The sequence below is a fragment of the Nerophis ophidion genome, linkage group LG01, assembly GCF_033978795.1.
Source record: "Nerophis ophidion isolate RoL-2023_Sa linkage group LG01, RoL_Noph_v1.0, whole genome shotgun sequence".
Lineage (NCBI taxonomy): Eukaryota > Metazoa > Chordata > Actinopteri > Syngnathiformes > Syngnathidae > Nerophis > Nerophis ophidion.
Genome location: NC_084611.1, coordinates 2,687,056 through 2,710,501, shown reverse-complemented (window position 1 = coordinate 2,710,501; position 23,446 = coordinate 2,687,056). Strand labels below are relative to the sequence as shown.

Genomic DNA, 23,446 nt, shown 5'->3' with positions numbered 1-23,446 from the left:
GCACTTTGAAACATTTTAAGGGGGTCAAATTACAGCTCAAAGTGGCAAAAATGACATTTTTTAGGAAACTTTGCGCAGGGCTTCTTTGAAGGCGCGTAAAATCAAAACCGGAGCAGTAATCAAAACTTTGTTGGATAGTTTTAATCAAAAGGTTCAAAGTCTCTCCTGTGCGAGTTTGAAGCCGAAAAGACAAACGCACTCGGAGGAGTTTACGTTTGGAAAGAGGTGACGGGTTTTCACAAAACTTTTATTTTGAAGGGGTAATTGCCAACTTCCTGTAAATTTTTTTTGCAGGCTGGCAATTATTAAAATGTAGGTCTAAGTGAGACCTACATAGAAGTTTTTTTTTTCATGTCTTTGCGGCATTCCTACTGGAAGTTACAAGCAATTTTGTTTTCTTCGTAGGAGCAGCTTTTTCTGTGTTTTTATTAAAAAATTGCGCTAGAGCGCATTTTTTGATTATGGGTTTTTTTTTTTTCATTAGATCGCAATTTTTGCCAGTCCTGATGTGTGTGCCAAGTTTGTTGAGTTTTGAAGCATTTTTAGGGGGTCAAATTACAGCTCAAAAAGGCAAAAATAGCATTTTTTAGGAGACTTTGCACAGGGGTTCTTTGAAGGCACGTAAAATCAAAACCTGAGAACTTATCAAAACTCTGTTCTATACTTTTAATCAGAAGGGTTCAATCTCTCTCCTGTGCGAGTTTGAAGCCAAAACAACAAACGCACTCAGAGGAGATAATGTTTGAAGAAAGGTGACTGGTTTTTACAAAACTTTTGTTTTGAAGGGGGGATTGCAAACTTCCTGTTGATTTTTGTTGGGGGTTGTCAATCTATGAAATGTAAGTCTAAGCGAGACCTACATTGAGGTTTTTGTTTCATGTCTCTCCAACATTCTTACCGGAAGTTACAAGCAGTTTTGTCTGTGTTTACTTCCTAGGAGCAGTTTTTTCAGTGTTTTATTCAAAAATAGCGCTAGAGTGCAATTTTGAGTTTTGGGGTTTGTTTTTTTCATTAGATCGCAATTTTTGCCAGTCCTGATGTGTGCGCCAAGTTTGGTGACTTTTGAAGCATTTTAAAGGGGTCAAATTACAGCGCAAAGAGGCAAAAATGGCATTTTTTGCGAAAATTGTATTTTGAAGGGGTTTTTGCCAACTTCCTGTAGATTTTTGCTGAAAGAAGTGAGTGTATGAAAATTGGGTCTAAGTCAGACCTACATAGGAGTTTTTGTTTCATGTCGCTATGACATTCCTAACAGAAGTTACATGCAGTTTTGTTTGTAATTTTTTTCCTAGGGGGCGCTAAAGCGAATTTTTAGATTTTTTTTTTTTTTTTTCATTAAATCGCAATTTTTGCCAGTCCAGATGTGTGTGCCAAGTTTGTTGAGTTTTGAAGCATTTTAAAAGGGGTCAAATAACAGCTCAAAGAGGCAAAAATTGCATTTTTTGCACAAATTTTATTTTGAAGGGGTTTTTGCCAACTTCCTGTAGATTTTTGCTGAAAGAAGTGAGTGTATGAAAATTGGGTCTAAGTCAGACCTACATAGGAGTTTTTGTTTCATGTCGCTATGACATTCCTAACAGAAGTTACATGCAGTTTTGTCTGTAATTTTTTTCCTAGGGGGCGCTAGAGCGCATTTTTTGATTTTTTTTTTTTTTTTCATTAGATCGCACTTTTTGCCAGTCCAGATGTGTGTGCCAAGTTTGGTGACTTTTGAAGCATTTTAAAGGGGTCAAATTACAGCGCAAAGAGGCAAAAATTGCATTTTTTGCGAAAATTGTATTTTGAAGGGGTTTTTGCCAACTTCCTGTAGATTTTTGCTGAAAGAAGTGAGTGTATGAAAATTGGGTCTAAGTCAGACCTACATAGGAGTTTTTGTTTCATGTCGCTATGACATTCCTAACAGAAGTTACATGCAGTTTTGTCTGTAATTTTTTTCTAGGGGGCGCTAGAGCGCATTTTTTGATTTTTTTTTTTTTTTCATTAGATCGCAATTTTTGCCAGTCCAGATGTGTGTGCCAAGTTTGGTGACTTTTGAAGCATTTTAAAGGGGTCAAATTACAGCGCAAAGAGGCAAAAATTGCATTTTTTGCGAAAATTGTATTTTGAAGGGGTTTTTGCCAACTTCCTGTAGATTTTTGCTGAAAGAAGTGAGTGTATGAAAATTGGGTCTAAGTCAGACCTACATAGGAGTTTTTGTTTCATGTCGCTATGACATTCCTAACAGAAGTTACATGCAGTTTTGTCTGTAATTTTTTTCTAGGGGGCGCTAGAGCGCATTTTTTGATTTTATTATTATTTTTTCATTAGATCGCAATTTTTGCCAGTCCAGATGTGTGTGCCAAGTTTGTTGAGTTTTGAAGCATTTTAAAAGGGGTCAAATTACAGCTCAAAGAGGCAAAAATTGCATTTTTTGCATAAATTTTATTTTGAAGGGGTTTTTGCCAACTTCCTGTAGATTTTTGCTGAAAGAAGTGAGTGTATGAAAATTGGGTCTAAGTCAGACCTACATAGGAGTTTTTGTTTCATGTCGCTATGACATTCCTAACAGAAGTTACATGCAGTTTTGTTTGTAATTTTTTTCCTAGGGGGCGCTAAAGCGAATTTTTTTTTTTTTTTTTTTCATTAGATCGCAATTTTTGCCAGTCCTTATGTGTGCGCCAAGTTTGGTGACTTTTGAAGCATTTTAAAGGGGTCAAATTACAGCGCAAAGAGGCAAAAATTGCATTTTTTGCGAAAATTGTATTTTGAAGGGGTTTTTGCCAACTTCCTGTAGATTTTTGCTGAAAGAAGTGAGTGTATGAAAATTGGGTCTAAGTCAGACCTACATAGGAGTTTTTGTTTCATGTCGCTATGACATTCCTAACAGAAGTTACATGCAGTTTTGTCTGTAATTTTTTTCCTAGGGGGCGCTAGAGCGCATTTTTTGATTTTTTTTTTTTTTTCTTTAGATCGCAATTTTTGCCAGTCCTGATGTGTGTGCCAAGTTTGTTGAGTTTTGAAGCATTTTAAAAGGGGTTAAATTACAGCGCAAAGAGGCAAAAATTGCATTTTTTGCGAAAATTGTATTTTGAAGGGGTTTTTGCCAACTTCCTGTAGATTTTCGCTGAAAGAAGTGAGTGTATGAAAATTGGGTCTAAGTCAGACCTACATAGGAGTTTTTGTTTCATGTCGCTATGACATTCCTAACAGAAGTTACATGCAGTTTTGTCTGTAATTTTTTCCTAGGGGGCGCTAGAGCGCAATTTTCATTTTGGGGGATTGGTTGCTTAATATGTTGGGAAGGTTTGCTATACCGACGTGTGTCAAATTTGGTGAGTTTTGAAGCATGTTAAGGGGGTCAAATTACAGCGCGTAGGTGCGGAATAATAATAAAACACAGCAGTTTCAATAGGGTCCTTGGACCATGGCAAAGGACTCCCTAACAAACGAAAAAACGTGTTGTTGTCTTGGGAATTGTGAAGGATAGACTGAATTCCAACAAAGTGCAGTAAATAAAAATGAAAAAGCCTCGTTTTTTAAATCACGCTCTGAATGAGGAACTAAAAGGGTGAACAGAATCTGATCTGGGACCAGTTGTAGCGCGGCGCTGACTCCGCCCACCACAAGCAAGCGGCCGCCTGACGTCCGTTCTAAAAGCTCCAGTCCCAGCGAGCCGAGCCGGTCAACGTCGCGGCAAAAAAGGGTCCTTGGCCCGGAGACAAAATCAACATTTTTACCGTTCTTAGGACCGGAGTGTCGTCCCTTCCGGGTCTGTGCGCGGCACCGCGGTCAGCCGACGTCCACGCGAGTTAGTTTGAGCGGGAAGTCTACCGGAAGTGAGGGTCTTGTTTTCATCTTTCCTGCCCGGTCCGGGCGGAACCAATGAGGCGGCAGAAGCTCGGTCACGTGAGGGGGGCTGACGCCTGTTCACTTCCGCTGAGCGCAGGTCGATGACGTCACATGTCCAAACACGGGAAAACTTTAATCATCGCCGAAGGTTTTTGTTTTTTTGTCGTGTTCGTATTTTTATGTGTTTCACGTTCATTGTTTGACAAAGTTATTGTGGCTCCGCAGATGAAGAGGAGATGAACCCTTTTTCCTTCAAAGAGTTCCTCCGCTCTAAAGACCTGGACCGAGACCTGGACCTGGACCCGGACCCGGACCCGGACCCGGACCCGGACCCGGACCAGGACCAGGACCGAGACCAGGAGCTCGACGAGGATGAGGCGGCGTGGGAGGTGAGAAGACTCGGTTGACGTCGCGACATCGTCACGTGGTTCAAATGCAAGCCTGTTCTTTCTGTCCAATCAGCTGGAAAAAGAAGAGGGTGGGCGGAGCTTTCAGTCTGACGTCAGTAGCTCCTCCCACTGCGACGAGGAGGAGCATGACGAGCGGGCTAGCAGGTGAGCTCTGATCACTAAAACTAAATAATGACGTCATGCTAACGTACTATGCTAGCCTTTTTTGCTAATTTTGTATGTTTACACCCACAAATAGTGCTTTTTAATACTTGGCACCATCGTGGAAGCATGCTAACGTTTTATGCTAGTCTTTCAGATCATTTTGTATCTTTACATCGATATAAAATTTTTAATACTTGCCACTATCGTGGAAGTATGCTGATTTCACTCTTATTAGCATGCTAACGTTTTTTGCCAGCCTTTTAGCTAATTTTCTATGTTCACACCTAAACATTTTAGGTGTTTAATACTTGCCACTATCATGGAATAATGCTAATGTTTCATATATTAGCATGCTAATGTTTTATGCTAGTCTTTCAGATAATTGTGTATGTTTACATTGATCTAAAAATAGTGCATTTTGATACTTGGCACCATCGTGGAAGTATGCTGATTTCACTCTTATTACCATGCTAACGTTTTTTGCTAGCCTTTTAGCTAATTTTCTATGTTTACACCTAAAAATAGTGCATTTTAATACTTGCCACTATCGTGGAATAATGCTAACGTCTCATATATTAGCATGCTAATGTTTTTGCTAGTCTTTTAGCTAATTTTCTATATTCACACCTAAAAATTTGGGGTGTTTAATACTTGCCACTATCGTGGAATAATGCTAATGTTTCATATATTAGCATGCTAATGTTTTATGCTAGTCTTTCAGATAATTTTTTATGTTTACATCGATCTAAAAATATTGCATTTTAATACTTGCCACTATCGTGGAAGTATGCTGATTTCACTCTTATTAGCATGCTAACGTTTTTTGCTAGCCTTTTAGCAAATTTTTTATGTTTACAGCTAAAAATAGTGCATTTTAATACTTGCCACTATCATGGAATAATGCTAACGTCTCATATATTTGCATGCTAATGTTTTTGCTAGTCTTTTAGCTAATTTTCTATATTCACACCTAAAAATTTTGGGTGTTTAATACTTGCCACTATCATGGAATAATGCTAATGTTTCATATATTAGCATGCTAATGTTTTATGCTAGCCTTTCAGATAATTTTTTATGTTTACATCGATCTAAAAATATTGCATTTTAATACTTGCCACTATCGTGGAAGTATGCTGATTTCATTCTTATTAGCATGCTAACGTTTTTTGCTAGCCTTTTAGCAAATTTTTTATGTTTACACCTAAAAATAGTGCATATTAGTACTTGCCACTATCATGGAATAATGCTAACATTTCATATATTAGCATGCTAATGTTTTATGCTAGTCTTTCAGATAATTTTTTATGTTTACATGGATCTAAAAATAGTGCATTTTAATACTTGCCAATATTATGGAATAATGCTAACGTCTCATATATTAGCATGCTAATTTTTTACGCTAGTCTTTCAGATAATTTTGTATGTTTACATCGATCTAAAAATAGTGCATTTTAATACTTGCCACTATCGTGGAAGTTTGCTGATTTCACTCTTATTAGCATGCTAATGTTTTTTGTTAGCCTTTTAGCTAATTTTCTATGTTCACACCTAAAAATAGTGCATTTTAATACTTGCCACTATCATGGAATAATGCTAACGTCTCATGTATTAGCATGCTAATGTTGTATGCTAGTCTTTCAGGTCATTTTGTATGTTTACATCGATCTAAAAATAGTGCATTTTAATACTTGCCACTATCGTGGAAGTTTGCTGATTTCGCTCTTATTATCATGCTAACGTTTTTTGCTAGCCTTTTTGCTAATTTTCTATGTTTACACCTAAAAATAGTGCATTTTAATACTTGCCACTATCATGGAATAATGCTAACGTTTCATATATTAGCATGCTAATGTTGTATGCTAGTCTTTCAGATAATTTTGTATGTTTACATCGACCTAAAAATAGTGCATTTTAATACTTGCCACTATCATGGAATAATGCTAACGTTTCATATATTAGCATGCTAATGTTGTATGCTAGCCTTTTTGCTAATTTTCTATGTTTACACCTAAAAATTTTGAGTGTTTAATACCTGCCACTATCATGGAATAATGCTAACGTTTCATATATTAGCATGCTAATGTTTTATGCTAGCCTTTTAGCAAATGTTCTATGTTTACACCTAAAAATAGTGCATTTTAATACTTGCCACTATCATGGAATAAGGCTAACGTTTCATATATTAGCATGCTAATGTTTTATGCTAGTCTTTCAGATAATTTTTTATGTTTACATCGATCTAAAAATAGTGCATTTTAATACTTGCCACTATCATGGAATAATGCTAACGTTTCATATATTAGCATGCTAATGTTGTATGCTAGCCTTTTTGCTAATTTTCTATGTTTACACCTAAAAATTTTGAGTGTTTAATACCTGCCACTATCATGGAATAATGCTAACGTTTCATATATTAGCATGCTAATGTTTTTGCTAGCCTTTTAGCTGATTTTCTATGTTTACACCTAAAAATAGTGCATTTTAATACTTGCCACTATCATGGAATAATGCTAACGTTTTATGCTAGTCTTTCAGGTCATTTTGTATGTTTACATCGATCTAAAAATAGTGCATTTTTATACTTGCCACTATCGTGGAATAATGCTAACATTTCATACATTAGCATGGTAACGTTTTTTGCTAGCTTTTTAGCTAATTTTCTATGTTTACACCTAAAAAATAGTACATTTTAATACTTGCCACTATCATGGAATAATGCTAACGTTTTATGCTAGACTTTCAGATCATTTTGTATGTTTACATCGATCTAAAAATATTGCATTTTAATACTTGCTACTATCGTGGAAGTATGCTGATTTCCCTCTTATTAGCATGCTAACGTTTTTTGCTAGCTTTTTAGCAAATTTTCTATGTTTACACCTAAAAATAGTACATTTTAAAACTTGCCACTATCATGGAATAATGCTAACGTCTCATATATTAGCATGCTAATGTTTTTTGCCAGCCTTTTAGCAAAAATGTTTATGTTTACACCTAAACATGCTGCATAAAAAAGACCATATATTTTTTAACCGATTTCCGAACTCTAAATGGGTGAATTTTGGCGAATTAAACGCCTTTCCATCGTTGTGACGTCACCTAGGTAGTCAATCCGCCATTTTCTCAAACACACTACAAACATCGAGTCAAATCAGCTCTGTTATTTTCCGTTTTTTCGACTGTTTTCCTTACCTTGGAGACATCATGCCTCGTGGGTGTAACAACACCATTACGTGGCGTGTGCATCGATTAGCACGGCATGCTAATCGATGCTAACATGCTATTAAGGCTAGCTGTATATACATATTGCATCGTTATGCCTCATTTGTAGCTATATTTGCATCCAGCCTTTCCCTCCACCCACATTTAATGCCAAACAAACACTTACCAATCGACAGATTTAAGTTTCTCCTGTGTCAAAAGATGCGAAAGTCCCTCGTTTGGTCTGCACATTTTACCGGCGATGTTACGACAAACGTGGCACAGAGACGTATGGATGCCCTGCGACACTCAGAGCAGATGCATTTCCAACGATAAAGTCAACAAAATCACAAAGGTGAGTTTTGTTGATGTTATTGACTTATGTGCTAATCAGACATATTTGGTCGCGGCATTACTGCCAGCTAATCGATGCTAACATGCTATTTAGGCTAGCTGTATGTACATTTGTAGCTATATTTGCATCCAGCCTTTTAATCCATCCACATTTAATGCCAAACAAACACTTACCAATCGACGGATTTAAGTTGCCCTTGCACATTTTACCGGCGATGTTACGACAGACATGGCACAGAGAAGTATGGATACCTTGCGAGTTGGTTAGAAGGCGATCGTCGAATAGCGTCAATAGCTCAATAGCTTCAGTTTCTTCTTCAATTTGGTTTTCGCTATCTGCCTCCACACTCCGACCATCCGTTTCAATACATGCGTAATCCTTTGAATGGCTTACGCCGCTGAAATCCGAGTCTGAATCCGAGCTAATGTCGCTACATCTTGCTGTGCTATCCGCCACGTTAGCATCACTAAATGACGTCACAGGAAAATGGACGGTGGATTTACGGATAGCGAAAATCAGGCACTTTAAAGCCTTTTTTAGGGATATTCCGTGGTGGGTAAAATTTTGTAAAAACTTCGAAAAATAAAATAAGCCACTGGGAACTGAGTTTTATTGGTTTTAACCCTTATGAAATTGTGATAATGTATCCCTTTAACGTTAGCATGCAAGCGTTTTATGCTAGCGATTTAGCAAAATTTTGTATTGTTAAATTAAAAAATGATGCATTTTGATATTTGGCACTATTTTTGACGTATGCTAACTTGTCGCTTTGACGTATGCTAACTATGTCATCTTGCTAACGTGAGCGCGCAAGCGTTTTATGCTAGCGATTTAGCTAAATTTTGTATTTTTAAATAAAAAAATGATGCATTTTGATATTTGGCACTATCTTTGACGTATGCTAACTTGTCGCTTTGACGTATGCTAACTATGTCATCTTGCTAACGTGAGCGCGCAAGCGTTTTATGCTAGCGATTTAGCTAAATTTTGTATTTTTAAATTAAAAAATTATGCATTTTGATGGCACTATCTTTGACGTATGCTAACCATGCCTTCTTGCTAACGTGAGCGCGCAAGCGTTTTATGCTAGCGATTTAGCTAAATTTTGTATTTTTAAATTAAAAAATGATGCATTTTGATATTTGGCACTCTCTTTGACGCATGCTAACTATGTCATCTTGCTAACGTGAGCGCGCAAGCGTTTTTGTGTTAGGTTTTTAGCTAACTTTGTATGTTTAGACCTAAAAATGGCACATTTTAAGATTTGGCGCTATTTTAAAAGTACCCTAACATGTCCGACGTCGTCATGCTAACATTAGCACGCAACCGTGTAGTGCTTGCTTTTTAGCTATATTTGTACTTTTAAACCTGAAAATGGTGGCTTTGGATGCTTGGCGCCATCTTGAAAGTATGTTAGCGTCACTTATATTAGCATGCTAATGTTTTATGCTAAGATATTTGACTAATTGTGTATGTTTAGACCTAAAAAAATCATACATTTTGATACTGAGAAGTATGCTAACGTCTCTTACATTATCATGCTAATCTTAGCATGTAGACGTTTTATGCTAGCTTTTTAGCTATTCTGTATTTTTAAAGCTAAAACTCATGAAATGAAATACTTGGCACCAACTACAAACCCCGTTTCCATATGAGTTGGGAATTTGTGTTAGATGTAAATATAAACAGAATCCAATGATCATTTTCAAGCCATATTCAGTTGAATATGCTACAAAGACAACATATTTCATGTTCAAACTCATAAACTTTGTCTTTTTTTGCAAATAATCATTAACTTTAGAATTTGATGCTAGCAACACGTGACAAAGAAGTTGGGAAAGGTGGCAAAAAATACTGATAAAGTTGAGGAATGCTCATCAAACACTTATTTGGAACATCCCACAGGTGTGCAGGCTAATTGGGAACAGGTGGGTGCCATGATTGGCTATAAAAGCAGCTTCCATGAAATGCTAAGTAATTCACAAACAAGGATGGGGTGAGGGTCACCACTTTGTAAGCAAATTGTCAAACAGTTTTAGAACAACATTTCTCAACGAGCTATTGCAAGGAATTTAGGGATTTTACCATCTACGGTCTGTAAAATCATCAAAAAGTTCAGAGAATCTGGAAAAATCACTCCACATAAGCGATGATATTACGAACCTTTGGTCCCTCAGGCGGTACTGAATCAAAAACCGACATCAGTGTGTAAAGGATATCACCACATGGGCTCAGGAACTCTTCATAAAACCACTGTCAGTAACTACAGTTGGTCGCTACATCTGTAAGTGCAAGTTAAAACTCTACTATGCAAAGCAAAACCCATTTATCAACAACACCCAGGAATGCCGCCGGCTTGGCTGGGCCCGAGCTCATCTAAGACGGACTGATGCAAAGTGGAAAAGTGTTCTGTGGTCTGACGAGTCCACATTTCAAATTATATTTGGAAACAGAGGACGTGGTGTCCTCCGGAACAAAGAGGAAAATAACCATCCAGATTGTTATAGGTGCAAAGTGTAAAAGCCAGCATGTGTGATGGTATGGGGGTGTATTAGTGCCCAAGGCATGGGTAACTTACACATCTGTGAAGGCACCATTAATGCTGAAAGGTCCATACAGGTTTTGGAGCAACATATGTTGTCATCCAAGCAACGTTGTCATGGACGCCCCTGCTTATTTCAGCAAGACAAGTGTTACAACAGCGTGGTTTCATAGTAAAAGAGTGTGGGTACTTTCCTGGCCCGCCTGCAGTCCAGACCTGTCTCCCATGGAAAATGTGTAGCGCATTATAAAACATAAATAGGACAGCGGAGACCCCGGACTGTTGAAGGACTGAAGCTCGGTTAGTAGAGTGGCCGTGTCAGCAACTTTAGGGTTGCAGGTTCGATTCCTGCTTCTGCCATCCTAGTTACTGCCGTTGTGTCCTTGGGCAAGACACTTTACCCACCTGCTCCCAGTGCCACCCACACTTAGATATTGGGTTTCACTATGTAAAGCGCTTTGAGTCACTAGAGAAAAGCGCTATATAAATATAATTCACTTGAAGGACTGAAGCTCTACATGAAACAAGAATGGGAAAGAATTCCACTTTCAAAGCGTCAACAATTAGTTTCCTCAGTTCCCAAACGTTGTTAAAAGAAAAGGTGATGTAACACAGTGGTGAACATGCCCTTTCCCAACTACTTTGGCACATGTTGCAGCCATGGAATTCTAAGTTAATTCTTATTTGCAAAAATAGATAAAGTTAATGAGTTTGAACATCAAATATGTTGTCTTTGTAGCATATTCAACTGAATATGGCTTGAAAAGGATCATTGTATTCTGTTTATATTTACATCAAACACAAATTCCCAACTCATATGGAAACAGGGTTTGTAAGAAGATTCGATAGCAGGCCCATCAAAATTTCCGGGGGAATTTCCTAATTTAAAAAAAATGCTTAGACTCCTGAAGGGCCCGCCCTAAACCTGACATCAACATTCCACACACACACTTCTTTACATGCACCCAGCTTGTAATGACCACTTTGTACACTAGGGGGGGTGACGACTCCTTTTAGTGGTTCTATTGCATCACAACTTGATGCTGCCGATACCATTCAGGGGTGATATCACTTTCTGCAGAACGGTGTGATCTGAATCCCTTGGTGGGACTACAGAGCACCATGTTTAGGAGCAACTCTGAAACCGGGTCGGCCATACCTGGACCACCGCGGTTTTTATGCCAGTTTTGATTGACTGACGGCTTCTTCTCCAGGTGTGAAGGCGGCGTCCACTATGAGGGCGATGACGAAATGTCCATCTTACAACCAAACACTTCCAGCAGGGGGCGCATTCGACAGGTAAACTTGGCCCCTCCTCTGTAGCTCCGCCCCCTAAACCTGACCCCCGTGCGCAGCTGCAGCAGGAGAACCTCCTGCTGAGGAGGACCGTGGCGGACCTCCAGAGGGCGTCGCGGGCACAGCAGCAGAGGTAGGCGGCGGGCCAACCGCGCCACGGCCCCGGCGGCGTTACCCAGCGTGCTTTGTGCAGGGTGGAGGCGCTGGGGGAGGAGCTACGGCGGCGGCGCTGTCGGGAGCAGCAGGAGGCCCTCGACATGGAGACCATGGTCCAGTCCGTGGAGCAGAACCTGGACTTGATGACGGTGCGGCACTTCCTCAAGTCGCCAGCGGCTTATTTCTGTCGTCACGGCAACCGGGCTGCACGGCGGCCTCTAGTGGACGTGAGTGGAACAACCTTTGCCTTGTTTTGCCAGAAACGAGCACTGAGAGCCGAGGGCAGCGTCTCCACGATGAGGGCGGAGCTAGAGCTGCTGCAGGTCAATGCTCACACACACACACACACACACACACACACACAGATCGATAAGTGTGTGTGTGTCAGGCCCAGGTTGAACGTCTGCGCTCGGAAAACGACAGCCTCAAGTCGGCCGAGTCCGACGTCGTCATGGCGATGAAGCGCAACGCTCAAGCCGCGTCCGACTACCTGGACAAGACAGCAAGCCACGCCCACTCCTCCGTCTGGTGAGTATTTATTGGCACGTGGGCGGGGAAAAGCGTGTCACATGACGGGCGTGGGTGTGTTCGTCCAGTCAGCTGCTGGAGGGGGCGGAGTCTCTGCGCCTGGTCTCCCAGCTGCTGCGCTCCATGGACAAAGTGTCGGACGTGACGTCGGAGTCGTGAGGCCGCAATAAATCCTTTTTTTTTGTCTCACATTGGCTGGATGTCGTCTTGATTGACAGCTGGTGACATCTCAGAGTCCTCCAGCCGTCACGGGGCGGGGGGGCGTGTCTGCTGCCTCCAGTGCGTCTTCCAGCTCTCCAGCTCATTAAGTCGCCGCCGCGTCACCGCCTCCGATTGTGTCACCTCCGACGTGGACGCCTGCTCAAAGCGCTGACACACACACACACACAGTCATGTATATTGCACGTGTGTGTGTGTGTGTGTGTGTGTGTGTGTACCTGGAGAGCAGCGTCTCGGCCTTCTATGACGGCCACGTGACCAAAAGTGCACTTGCTGGTGGTGACGGGTGCTGTTGTTGCCGTGGGAACACAGGGAGACGGGTCAGCTGACAGGTGAGGGATACCTGACCACTTCCTGTGTCTCACACACACACACACACAGTGAAAACAGCGTGTCTTGTGCAACAGTCAGGTTAAAGCAGTGGTTCTCCCCCAAACAGCTTTATTTCATGCCCCCCCCCAAAACATTTTCCCACCCCCACTCAAGTTAATGTTAATCTTCATCTGTATGTGTCAGGATACTTCTTTACTAACACTAAAGATGCTAATACACCATTGCCTCTCACGCCCCCCCCTCAGGGGTCCCGCCCTACTAATTATGAAACACTGCAATAAATAGGTGGATGTTTTTTTTCACCCCCCCCCCCCCACCAAAGTTAATGTTTGTTTATCTGTGTCAAGATGGTTTTTAACTCACACTAAAGATGTTAATACACCATTGCCTCTCACGCCCCCCCACAGGGGTCCCGCCCTACTAATTATGAAACACTGCAATAAATAGGTGGATGTTTTTTTTCACCCCCCACCAAAGTTAATGTTTGTTTATCTGTGTCAAGATGGTTTTTAACTCACAGTAAAGATGTTAATACACCATTGCCTCTCACGCCCCCTCACTCCCGACACCACATGGTGCCCCTCCCCTGGGGTCCCGTCCTACTATTTATGAAACACTGCAGTAAATGGGTGGACAGAGATTTTTTCACGCCCCCCCCCCAAAGTAAATGTTTATTTATCTGTGTCAAGATAGGCTTCAACTCAACACTAAAGATGTTAATACACCATTGCCTCTCACGCCCCCTCACTCCCGACACCTCATGGTTGCCCCTCCCCAGGGGGGCCCACCCAACTATTTATGAAGCACTGCAATAAACGGGCTGTTTGAACTTTGCTCACCGTGAAAAAAAATTAACCCCCCCCTGAAGTCAATGTTCATTTTTTTATCTATATGTGTCAAGATAGATCTTTACTAATACTAAAGATGCTAATACACCACTGGCTCTCACGTTCCCCAATCCCCCCACCCCAGGGGTCCCACCCTACTATTTATAAAACACTGCAATAAACGGTAGGCCAGAATTTTTTTTTTCACACCCCCCCCCTTAAGTTTATTTTTTTATCTCTATGCGTCAAGATAGTTCTTTACTAACACTAAAGATGCTAATACACCATTGGCTCTCACGTCCCCCCAAGCCCCCACCCCATGGGTCCCGCCCTACTATTTATAAAACACTGCAATAAACGGGGAGACACAAAAATAATAATTTTCACGCCCCCCATGGACTTTTTTTTCCCACCCCCCCTAAAGTTAATTTTTTATCTGTATTTGTCAAGATGGTTCTTTACTAACATTAGAGATGCAAGTAAGCGATTTTGCCTCTCACGCCCCCTTTTCCCTGACACCTCATGGCGCCCCTCCCTAGGAGGACCCACCCTACTATTTATGAAGCGCCGCATTTAACGGGCTGATGTGCACCTTGCTCACAGAAAAACATTTTTTTTCACGCCCCCCCCAACCTAATGTTTTTATTTGTATGTGTCAAAATAGGTATTTACTAACACTAAAGATGCTACTACACTATTTCCCTTCACGCCCCTCCAGGGCCCACGCCCTATTATTCATGAAGCACTGTAATAAACCGGGGGATATTATTTTTTTCACGCCCCCTGGGGTGAATGTGTATGCATGAAGATATCCGCTATTACACTATTGCTTCCCACGACCCCTTTTCGCAGACACTACATAGTTGCCCCTCCCCAGTGGGGGCCACCCTATTATTTGTGAAGCACTGCATTAAACGGGCTGTTTGAACCTTGCTAACAATTACAATATTTCTAGGGGGTGGAATTTTTAAACGCTCCCCACCTCCCAAGGGACATATTCCCCGCCCCCCGAGTTAATGTCATTTTTTGATCTGTATGTGTCAAGATAGTTGTCTACTAACATTAAAGATGTTAAAAATCATTGCCTCTCATGCCCACTTTTCCCTGAAAACTCATGGTGCCCCTCCCCATGGCCCCCCCCCCCCCCCCTACTTTTTATGAAGGACTACATTAAACGGGCAGTTTGCACCTTTCTCACAGTTACAGGGGATTGAAATTTCTCTTGTCTTTACTAACACTAATTATACTAATACACCATTGCCTCTCACGCCCCCCCCAGGGGTCACGCCCTACTATTCATGAAGCACTACAATAAACAGGGGAGGTGGACATATTTCACGCTCTGGGGTGAACGTGTATGCGTGACTATTACACTAATGCTTCTCACGCCCCCCCCTCCAGTGGTCACACCCTACTATTCATGAAGCACTGCAATAAACGGGGGAGGTGGACATATTTCACGCCCTGAGGTGAATGTGTTCGGTGATTATTACGTTAGCACCTCTCACGCCCCCCCCCAGGGGTCACGCCCTACTATTCATGAAGCACTGCAATAAACGGGGGAGGTGGACATATTTCACGCCCTGGGGTGAATGTGTATGCGTGACTATTACGTTGGTGCCTCTCACGCGGCCCCCCAGAGGTCACGCCCTACTATTCATGAAGCACTGCAATAAACGGGGGAGGTGGACATATTTCACGCCCTGGGGTGAATGTGTATGCGTGACTATTATGTTAGTGCCTCTCACGCCCCCCCCAGGGGTCACGCCCTACTATTCATTAAGCACTGCAATAAACGGGGGAGGTGGACATATTTCATGCCCTGGGGTGAATGTGTATGTGGGACTATTACGTTAGTGCCTCTCACGCCCCCCCCCCCCCCCCCCAGGGGTCACGCCCTACTATTCATTAAGCACTGCAATAAACGGGGGAGGTGGACATATTTCATGCCCTGGGGTGAATGTGTATGTGGGACTATTACGTTAGTGCCTCTCACGCCCCCCCCCCCCCCCCCCAGGGGTCACGCCCTACTATTCATGAAGCACTGCAATAAACGGGGGAGGTGGACATATTTCACTTCCTGGGGTGAATGTGTATGCGGGACTATTACGTTAGTGCCTCTCACGCCCCCCCTCCAGTGGTCACGCCCCACTATTCATGAAGCACCGCAATAAACGGGGGGAGGGACATATTTCACTTCCTGGGGTGAATGTGTATGTGTGCCTCTCACGCCCCTCCACTGTTTGAGAAAATCAAAGGGCAGATGTTACCTGAAGGGATGCTGTCCCGTCTCCATGGTTACAGGCCTGTCCTCAGAGGTGAGCTCTAGGTGATGAGGAGTGACACTGTCACCATGGCAACAACAAGTGATCATGTGACATGTACCTGCAAGAGGCAGCTGGTCCATGTGATGGAGGAGGTTCTCTGCCAGGGACGCCAGTGATGCCACAAACTCCTCCCCCTTGCGTCTCACACACTCCTGCACACACACACACAAGTGCAGGTCAGCCATCGCCATGGTAACGCAGGCATTCCGGGACCAGTACCTGCAGTTGCTGGTGCGAGCGCAGGACGGTTTCGTGGAGACGCCGCTGCCTGTCCTCCTCGCCGCGGCGCAGCTGCTCCATCTGGTGGTCGGGGAGCGACACGCGCAGCCGCGCCACGTTGGCCTCCTGACGCACGAGAACACACCTCAGTTGCCGTGGCGACCACGCCACGGGTCGCACGGCGACGAGACGCACCTGCTCCTGTTCGCTGGCCGCGATCATCCTGTCGAACTTCCGTCTCACCAGGCCCGCCTCCTCTGTGAGCCCCGCCTCCATCTGTTGCTCGTGGTTACGGATCAGCTTGTCAGGAAGCGAGCGCATGATGTCGGCCAACACACACTGTTGCTGCTCCAGCGCTAACACACACACACACAGAGTGACGAGGGCGTGGTCACAGGTGACAGGAAGTGGTCGCACCTTCCTTGCTGGCGCTCAGAAGCGTCCTGGCGTGCTCGTGATATCCCAGCAGCCTTTGCTGGATGCTGTCCACCCACTGGTCCAGCCCCCCGGGGAGGAGGTAGAAGCCCCCGCAGCGCTGGCTCTGGTAGAAGTCCTGGTTGGGGAGACAATGTCACCATGGCAACCAACAGCCAGCTACACCTGAGAGGATGTTGTTACCTTGGCGACCAGCAGGAGGCTGTGGTGAGTCCTCCTCAGCACGCCGTTCACGATGGACATATAGCAGCTACACACACACACACACACACACACACACGTCAGGATGAAGTCGATCCGGTCTGATCCAGGTTCAGTGTGGACTCACTCTGGATTCTGGTCTGCTTCAGATTTAGACCCAAAGATCTGGAACCTTCTGTCAGTTCTAAAGGACCTGCATGACACACACCAACTTTATCAGCACCCGTGTGTGTTTCTATTTCTATCGCCGTGGGAACAAAAACCTGACAAGTCCAGTTTAATCCTCCTTTAGGTCCCATTTGCGTTTTTTATCATATCAAAAATGGTCCCTGAAGGTCAATTTTCATGATTGAGGTGTGTGACAAGTGGTCAAACGTAGGTACTGCAGTGTGTATCCGTCCCAAGATCATTCCTGACGTGTGTGTGTGTGTGTGTGTGTGGTGTGTGTGTGTGTGTGAAGTCTCCCCAAACTTGTCCCAATCATTTGTGCTGCATTTTTTAAATTTAAATACATTGTTTTGTATGTTTTTAAAGGCCTAATGAAATGAGATGTTCTTATTTAAAGGGGGATAGCAGCTCCATTCTATGTGTCATACTTCATCATTTCACCATATTTTTGCTGAAAGGATTTAGTAGAGAACATCAACGATAAATTTTGCAACTTTTGGTCACTAATAAAAAAGCCTTGCCTTTAACAGAAGTAGCAGACGATGTGCGCGTGACGTCACGGGTTGTGGAGCTCCTCACATCTGAACATTGTTTACAATCATGGCCACCAGCAGCGAGAGCGATTCGGACCGAGAAAGCGACGATTTCCCCATTAATTTGAGCGAAGATGAAAGATTGGTGGATGAGGAAAGTGAGAGTGAAATGAGATGTTCTTTTTTAAACGGGGATAGCAGGTCCATTCTATGTCTCATACTTCATCATTTCACCATATTTTTGCTGAAAGGATTTAGTAGAGAACATCCACCATAAAGTTGGCAACTTTTGGGGGCTAATAAAAAAGCCTTGCCTGTACCGGAAGTAGCAGAGGATGTGCACGTGACGTCACGGGTTGTGGAGCTCCTCACATCTGAACATTGTTTACAATCATGGCCACCGGCAGTGAGAGCGATTCAGACCGAGAACGCGACGATTTCCACATTAATTTGAGCGAGGATGAAAGATTTGTGGATGAGGAAAGTGAGAGTGAAGGGCTAGAAGGGAAAAAAAAGACGAGGGCAGTGGGAGCGATTCAGATGTTATTAGACGCATTTACGCATTTGGGGCGGTTTAGCTCGATTGGTAGAGTGGCCGTCCCACCAACTTGAGGGTTGCAGGTTCGATTCCCGCTCCCGCCATCTTAGTCACTGCTGTTGTGTCCTTGGGCAAGACACTTTACCCACCTGCTCCCAGTGCCACCCACACTGGTTTGAATGTAACTTAGATATTGGGTTTCACTGTGTAAAGCGCTTTGAGTCACTACAGAAAAAGCGCTATATAAATATAATTCACTTCACACTTCACTAGGATAATTCTGGAAAATCCCTTATCTGCTTATTGTGTTACTACTGTTTTAGTGAGATTATATGGTCGTACCTGAAATTTGGAGGGGTGTGGCCACGGGCGTGGTGACCACCAGTGTCTCCGAGGGAAGCCATGTTTCTGGACAAAGCCGAGATTTTTTTTTTCCCCCCTCCTCCACGGTGTAAGCATCTGACGGTCGGGGGCGGCTGGTAGGAGGAGGCAAGAGAGTCCGCAGCTGCAGGAAGAACGACGCAAACTCTCCGCTCATGTCTACGGTAAGAGCCGACTTATCCATTTTCTCACCGAAACCTGCCGGTCGACATGTGGTAGGGAACCATGTTCGCTTGACCGCTCTGTTCCATAGTAAAGCTTCACCGTCCGCTTTCGGGAATGTTGGCTGTGTTTGTGTTGCTAAAGGCGGCCGCAATACACCGCTTCCCACCTGCAGCTTTCTTCTTTGACGTCTCCATTATTCATTGAACAAATTGCAAAAGATTCAGCAACACAAATGTCCAGAATACTGTGGAATTATGCGATAAAACAGATGACTTATAGCTGTGAACGGTGCTGGAACAAAATGTCCTCTACACGTGTCATCATACTGCGACGTTTTAGCATGATACTTCCGCCCGAAATTTAAAATTGCAATTTATTAAACTAAACCGGCCGTATTGGCATGTGTTGCAATGTTAATATTTCATCATTGGGGCGGCATAGCTCGGTTGGTAGACCGGCCGTGCCAGCAACTTGAGGGTTGCAGGTTCGATTCCCACTTCCGCCATCCTAGTCACTGCCGTTGTGTCCTTGGGCAAGACACTTGACCCACCTGCTCCCAGTGCCACCCACACTGCTTTAAATGTAACTTAGATATTGGGTTTCACTATGTAAAGCGCTTTGAGTCACTTGAGAAAAGCGCTATATAAATATAATTCACTTCACTTCATATAAACTATCAGACTGCGTAGGCCTTTAACGTGTTATGATTCATGTGTGTGTGTGAGTGTGTGTGTGTGTGTGAGTGTGTGTGTGTGTGTGTGTGTGTGTGTGTGTGTAGGTGTGTGTGTGTGTGTGTGTGTAGGTGTGTAGGTGTGTGTGCGTGTAGGTGTGTGTAGGTGTGTGTGTGTGTGTGTGTGTGTGTGCGTGTAGGTGTGTGTGTGTGTGTAGGTGTGTGTGTGTGTGTGTAGGTGTGTGTGTGAGTGTGTAGGTGTGTAGGTGTGTGTGTAGGTGTGTGTAGGTGTGTGTGCGTGTGCGTGTAGGTGTGTGTGTGCGTGTAGGTGTGTGTGTGTGTAGGTGTGTGTGTGTGTGTAGGTGTGTGCGCGTGTGTGTGTGTGTGTGTAGGTGTGTGTGTGTGTAGGTGTGTGTGTAGGTGTGTGTGTGTGTAGGGGTGTGTGTGTGTGTAGGTGTGTGTGTGTGTGCGTGTAGGTGTGTGTGTGTGTAGGTGTGTGTGTGTGTGTAGGTGTGTGTGTGCGTGTAGGTGTGTGTGTGTGTGCGTGTAGGTGTGTGTGTGTGTAGGTGTGTGTGTGTGTGTAGGTGTGTGTGTGTGTGTAGGTGTGTGCGCGTGTGTGTGTGTAGGTGTGTGTGTGTGTAGGTGTGTGTGTGTGTAGGTGTGTGTGTAGGTGTGTGTGTGTGTAGGGGTGTGTGTGTGTGTGTAGGTGTGTGTGTGTGTGTGTGTGTAGGTGTGTGTAGGTGTGTGCGCGCGTGTGTGTGTGTGTGTAGGTGTGTGTGTGTGTAGGTGTGTGTGTGTGTGTGTAGGTGTGTGTGTGTGTAGGTGTGTGTGTGTGTAGGTGTGTATGTGTGTGTAGGTGTGTGTGTGTGTAGGTGTGTGTGTTTGTAGGTATGTAGTTGTGTGTGTGTAGGTGTGTGTGTGTGTGCGTGCGTGCATGTGTGTGTGTGTGTGTGCGTGCGTGTGTGTGTGTGCGTGCGTGCATGTGTGTGTGTGTGCGTGCATGTGTGTGTGTGTGTGTGCGCGCACCTGGTCACAGCAGCAGACTCACTACGTCGCGATGACAGCTGGCGATGGGTGGAGCTTCGACCTGCACACACACCTTCACATTCACCTTTGACCTTCAGCGTTCAGGCTGGTCGACTCACCTGTGAGGGGGGCGGGGCCAGCGGTGGGGGGTTCGGGACCCCCAGAGAACCTGACGGACACAAATGTCGTGGGGGGGGGTAGAGGGGATCTTAACGTCAGAGCGCCACAGCTGGCGTGGGCTGTTTGACGTACACACCTGTTCAGAGACTTGACCACGCCCACTATGGGGTCTTCCAGGATGTTGCCCCCCGACCTGCAGGGCTGCAGCAAAGCAGGAGGCGGAGCCGAACACACCTGCTTCCTGGGTTTGGGCGCGGCGGGCGCAGGTGCGTTCTCCTCATCCAGGTAATGACTCCGCTTCTTGAGGGCCACGCTGACGGATGACAGCAACACACACACCTCATCCGCACACACCTGCACACACACACACACACACGTGTGATGATGATGATGATGATGATGATGAAGATGGCTTTGCACCTTCTCTTCATCCAGAATCTTCCTCATTTCTTCCAGACGCGCGCTGATGGTGGCCTCCTGCTGGTTGCTGCTGGCCGTCTGCAAGGTCACATGACTCAGGGCGGGGCCAAGGGGGTCAGGTGAGGTGCAAAGGTCGTACCTCGGCTTTGGCCTCCACCTGGGTGCTGCTGAGAATCCTCTGGATCTTCTCCATGAACTTCACCTCGGCCTGCAGCATGGACAGCTTCTCCTCGAAGCGCCCCGACACGGCTTTCACCTGGACCACACGTCACGCTAACGCTGGCACGCTAACAGTGCGGGGGTCAAAGGTCACACCTGCTGCAGACTCTTGGACTCCAGGCTGTGAAGGTCGGCGTAGACGCTCTCCTCCGCCACGCTGATGCGTTTGCTTTCTTCTTTCAGATAACGCTGGAAGATTTTCACCTCGATGCGAGTGTAGTCGCCGCCTTCGCTGAACAACCTGAGCACCACGGGAAGGTCAGCACAAGGTCAAAGGGGGGGAACCACAGGTAATTGGAGGTCAAAGGAGTTAAAAAGGGGGAAACAAAGTCAATACAATTGAAAAAAATGAAAGATAAAAGTAGGTAAATGGTGTAAAAAAGGTAAACAGAAGGTAATAGAACGGAAACAAGGTAAAAGTACATCAACAGAATGTAAAATGAGCTAAAACAAATATATATATAAGTTAAAAAGGTGAATAGAAGGTCAAAAAGAAGTTTATTGGAAGGTAATAAATATAAGGTAAAATAAAGAAGGTAAATAAAAAGTACAAAAATTTAGAAGGGAAAATAAGTTATCAAAGTCAAAACAAGGTAGAGTAAAGGTAAAATATCTACAAAAAAAATAAAGAGAAGGATAAAAAAATGTAACATAAGGCAACCGGAAGGTAAACAAGGTAAACAGAAGGTAGTACAATGTAAAATGAGCTAAAACAAGGTTAGCAAGGTAAGTAGAAAGTCAAGGAAAAAAAAAAGCTAAATATAAGTTATTACAATGTAAAAGAAGCTAAAACAAGGTAAGCCAGGTAAATAAAAGGTACTATAAAAGTATAATGGAAGGTATCACAAGGAAATAGAAAGTAGAAATAAGGTAAATGGAAGGTAAAACAAGGTAATAGTAAAATTAAGGTAAATAGAAGGTAGTAAACCATGGTCAATTGAAAAAAGGTAAGAAAAACAGTAAAATAAAGTAGACAGAAGGTAAAACAAAGTCGAATGAGGTTAATAAAAGGTAAAATGTAAAACAAGGCAAATAGTCAAATACCATAAATAGAAGGTAAAAAAAGGCAAAACAGGGTAAATAGAATGTTAAATACTGTAAAAAATAAGGAACATTTAAAGTAAGGTAAATAAAAGGTAAAATAACGTAAAACTAACTAAATATAAGGTTACGGAAGGTAAATGGAAGGCAAAAAAGTAATAGAAGGTCAAATAAGGTCTATGGAAGGTAAAGTGAAAGTAAATTGAAATTAAAATGGAGTACAATATCGTACAGAAGGTTAAAAAAAAAAGGCAAAACAAGGTAAATAGAAAGTTAAATAAGATCAAAAGAAGGTAAAACAAGGTAAATTGAAAATAAGGTCAACAGAAGGTACGTTGAAAGTAAGATACATGGATGGTAAAATAAGGTAAAACAAAGTAAATAGAAGGTATTACGAAGAAGAAAAAGGTAACAATGTCAACGGAAGGCAAACAAAAGTAATAGATGGTAAAATTAAAGTAAATCAAAGGTACATTTAAATTGAAATAAGGTAAATTGAAAGTAAAATAGAGTAAAAAGAAGGTAAAATAAGGTAAATTTAAAGTAAAATAGAGTAAAAAGAAGGTAAATTGAAAGTGAAATACAGCAAATAGGAGGTAAAACAAGGTAGATAGAATGTAAAATGTGGTAAAATAAAATGAAAATAAAGAAGGTAAATGGAAAGTAAAACTAGGTAATAGAAGGTAAAAAGTTACATTGAAAGTAAAGTATAGTAAATAGAAGGTAAAACAAGTGAAAATTAAATATGGTAAATAGGAGCTAATAAAGTTAAAAAAGGCAAAGTAAAATAAGGTAAACAAGAAGGTAAAAAAAGGTCAATCGAAGGTAAATTGACAGTAAAATATGGTAAATAAGAAGTCAAATGAGGTCAATAGAAGGTAAACAAAGAAGGTGTAACAAGGTCAATAGAATGTGAAGTGGAAGTAAAAGAAGGTAAGTGACATGGTTATTACCTGAAGGAGTGCAGGAGGTAAGCCGTCTTGCGTCGGAGTTCATCCATTTTATGATGAAGCATTTGTCTGAAGGCCGTGTTGGACAGCTGGGTGTCCTTGACGTATTCATCCAGACACTTCTGCAGGGTGGAGCTAAGCGTCTCCAGCCTGCCACGCACACGCACACACACACACACACACACACACACGCA

The 23,446-nt window shown here is 43.1% G+C and overlaps 4 protein-coding genes across 8 annotated transcripts in view; 2 read left to right on the top strand and 2 right to left on the bottom strand.

The window, feature by feature from the left end:
- LOC133548706 (serine/threonine-protein kinase Chk2-like) overlaps positions 1-4,188 on the bottom strand; it is a 25,995-nt gene extending 21,807 nt beyond the window's left edge. The window contains exon 1 of the mRNA XM_061893682.1: positions 3,717-4,188. The gene's annotated coding sequence lies outside the window, so the exon portion shown is untranslated. The remainder of the gene's footprint in view (positions 1-3,716) is intronic.
- Positions 1-23,446, top strand: part of gstt2 (glutathione S-transferase theta 2) — a 142,109-nt gene that overhangs the window by 30,409 nt on the left and 88,254 nt on the right. The window lies entirely within an intron of this gene.
- LOC133548727 (endosome-associated-trafficking regulator 1-like) lies at positions 3,577-12,649 on the top strand. 3 transcript variants are annotated; one of them, XM_061893708.1, is made up of 9 exons: positions 3,577-3,976; positions 4,054-4,217; positions 4,291-4,382; positions 11,695-11,779; positions 11,836-11,909; positions 11,970-12,081; positions 12,193-12,255; positions 12,321-12,460; positions 12,533-12,649. In XM_061893708.1, exons 1-9 carry the CDS (start codon positions 3,940-3,942, stop codon positions 12,603-12,605), a joined length of 840 nt encoding a protein of 279 aa, XP_061749692.1. In that variant the 5' UTR covers positions 3,577-3,939; the 3' UTR covers positions 12,606-12,649. The 3 variants fall into 3 exon arrangements, with proteins under 3 accessions (XP_061749692.1, XP_061749689.1, XP_061749683.1); XM_061893705.1 differs by having other exon boundaries at positions 3,579-3,976; positions 4,291-4,385; positions 11,716-11,779; positions 12,529-12,649; XM_061893699.1 differs by having other exon boundaries at positions 3,580-3,976; positions 12,529-12,649.
- LOC133548683 (coiled-coil domain-containing protein 180-like) overlaps positions 12,453-23,446 on the bottom strand; it is a 19,385-nt gene continuing 8,391 nt past the window's right edge. For 2 of the 3 annotated variants that reach the window (XM_061893658.1, XM_061893671.1), the window contains 16 exons: positions 23,256-23,402; positions 21,358-21,502; positions 21,182-21,298; positions 21,043-21,120; positions 20,759-20,976; positions 20,622-20,671; positions 20,503-20,575; positions 17,149-17,214; positions 17,004-17,070; positions 16,803-16,938; positions 16,581-16,741; positions 16,386-16,511; positions 16,225-16,318; positions 16,110-16,164; positions 12,898-13,033; positions 12,453-12,829 (listed from right to left, as the gene is read on the bottom strand). In XM_061893658.1, the coding sequence (XP_061749642.1) occupies positions 12,707-12,829; positions 12,898-13,033; positions 16,110-16,164; positions 16,225-16,318; positions 16,386-16,511; positions 16,581-16,741; positions 16,803-16,938; positions 17,004-17,070; positions 17,149-17,214; positions 20,503-20,575; positions 20,622-20,671; positions 20,759-20,976; positions 21,043-21,120; positions 21,182-21,298; positions 21,358-21,502; positions 23,256-23,402 (1,792 nt within the window). In that variant the 3' untranslated portion in view covers positions 12,453-12,706. The remainder of the gene's footprint in view (positions 12,830-12,897; positions 13,034-16,109; positions 16,165-16,224; positions 16,319-16,385; positions 16,512-16,580; positions 16,742-16,802; positions 16,939-17,003; positions 17,071-17,148; positions 17,215-20,502; positions 20,576-20,621; positions 20,672-20,758; positions 20,977-21,042; positions 21,121-21,181; positions 21,299-21,357; positions 21,503-23,255; positions 23,403-23,446) is intronic. The other variant, XM_061893665.1, reaches the window with a different exon arrangement.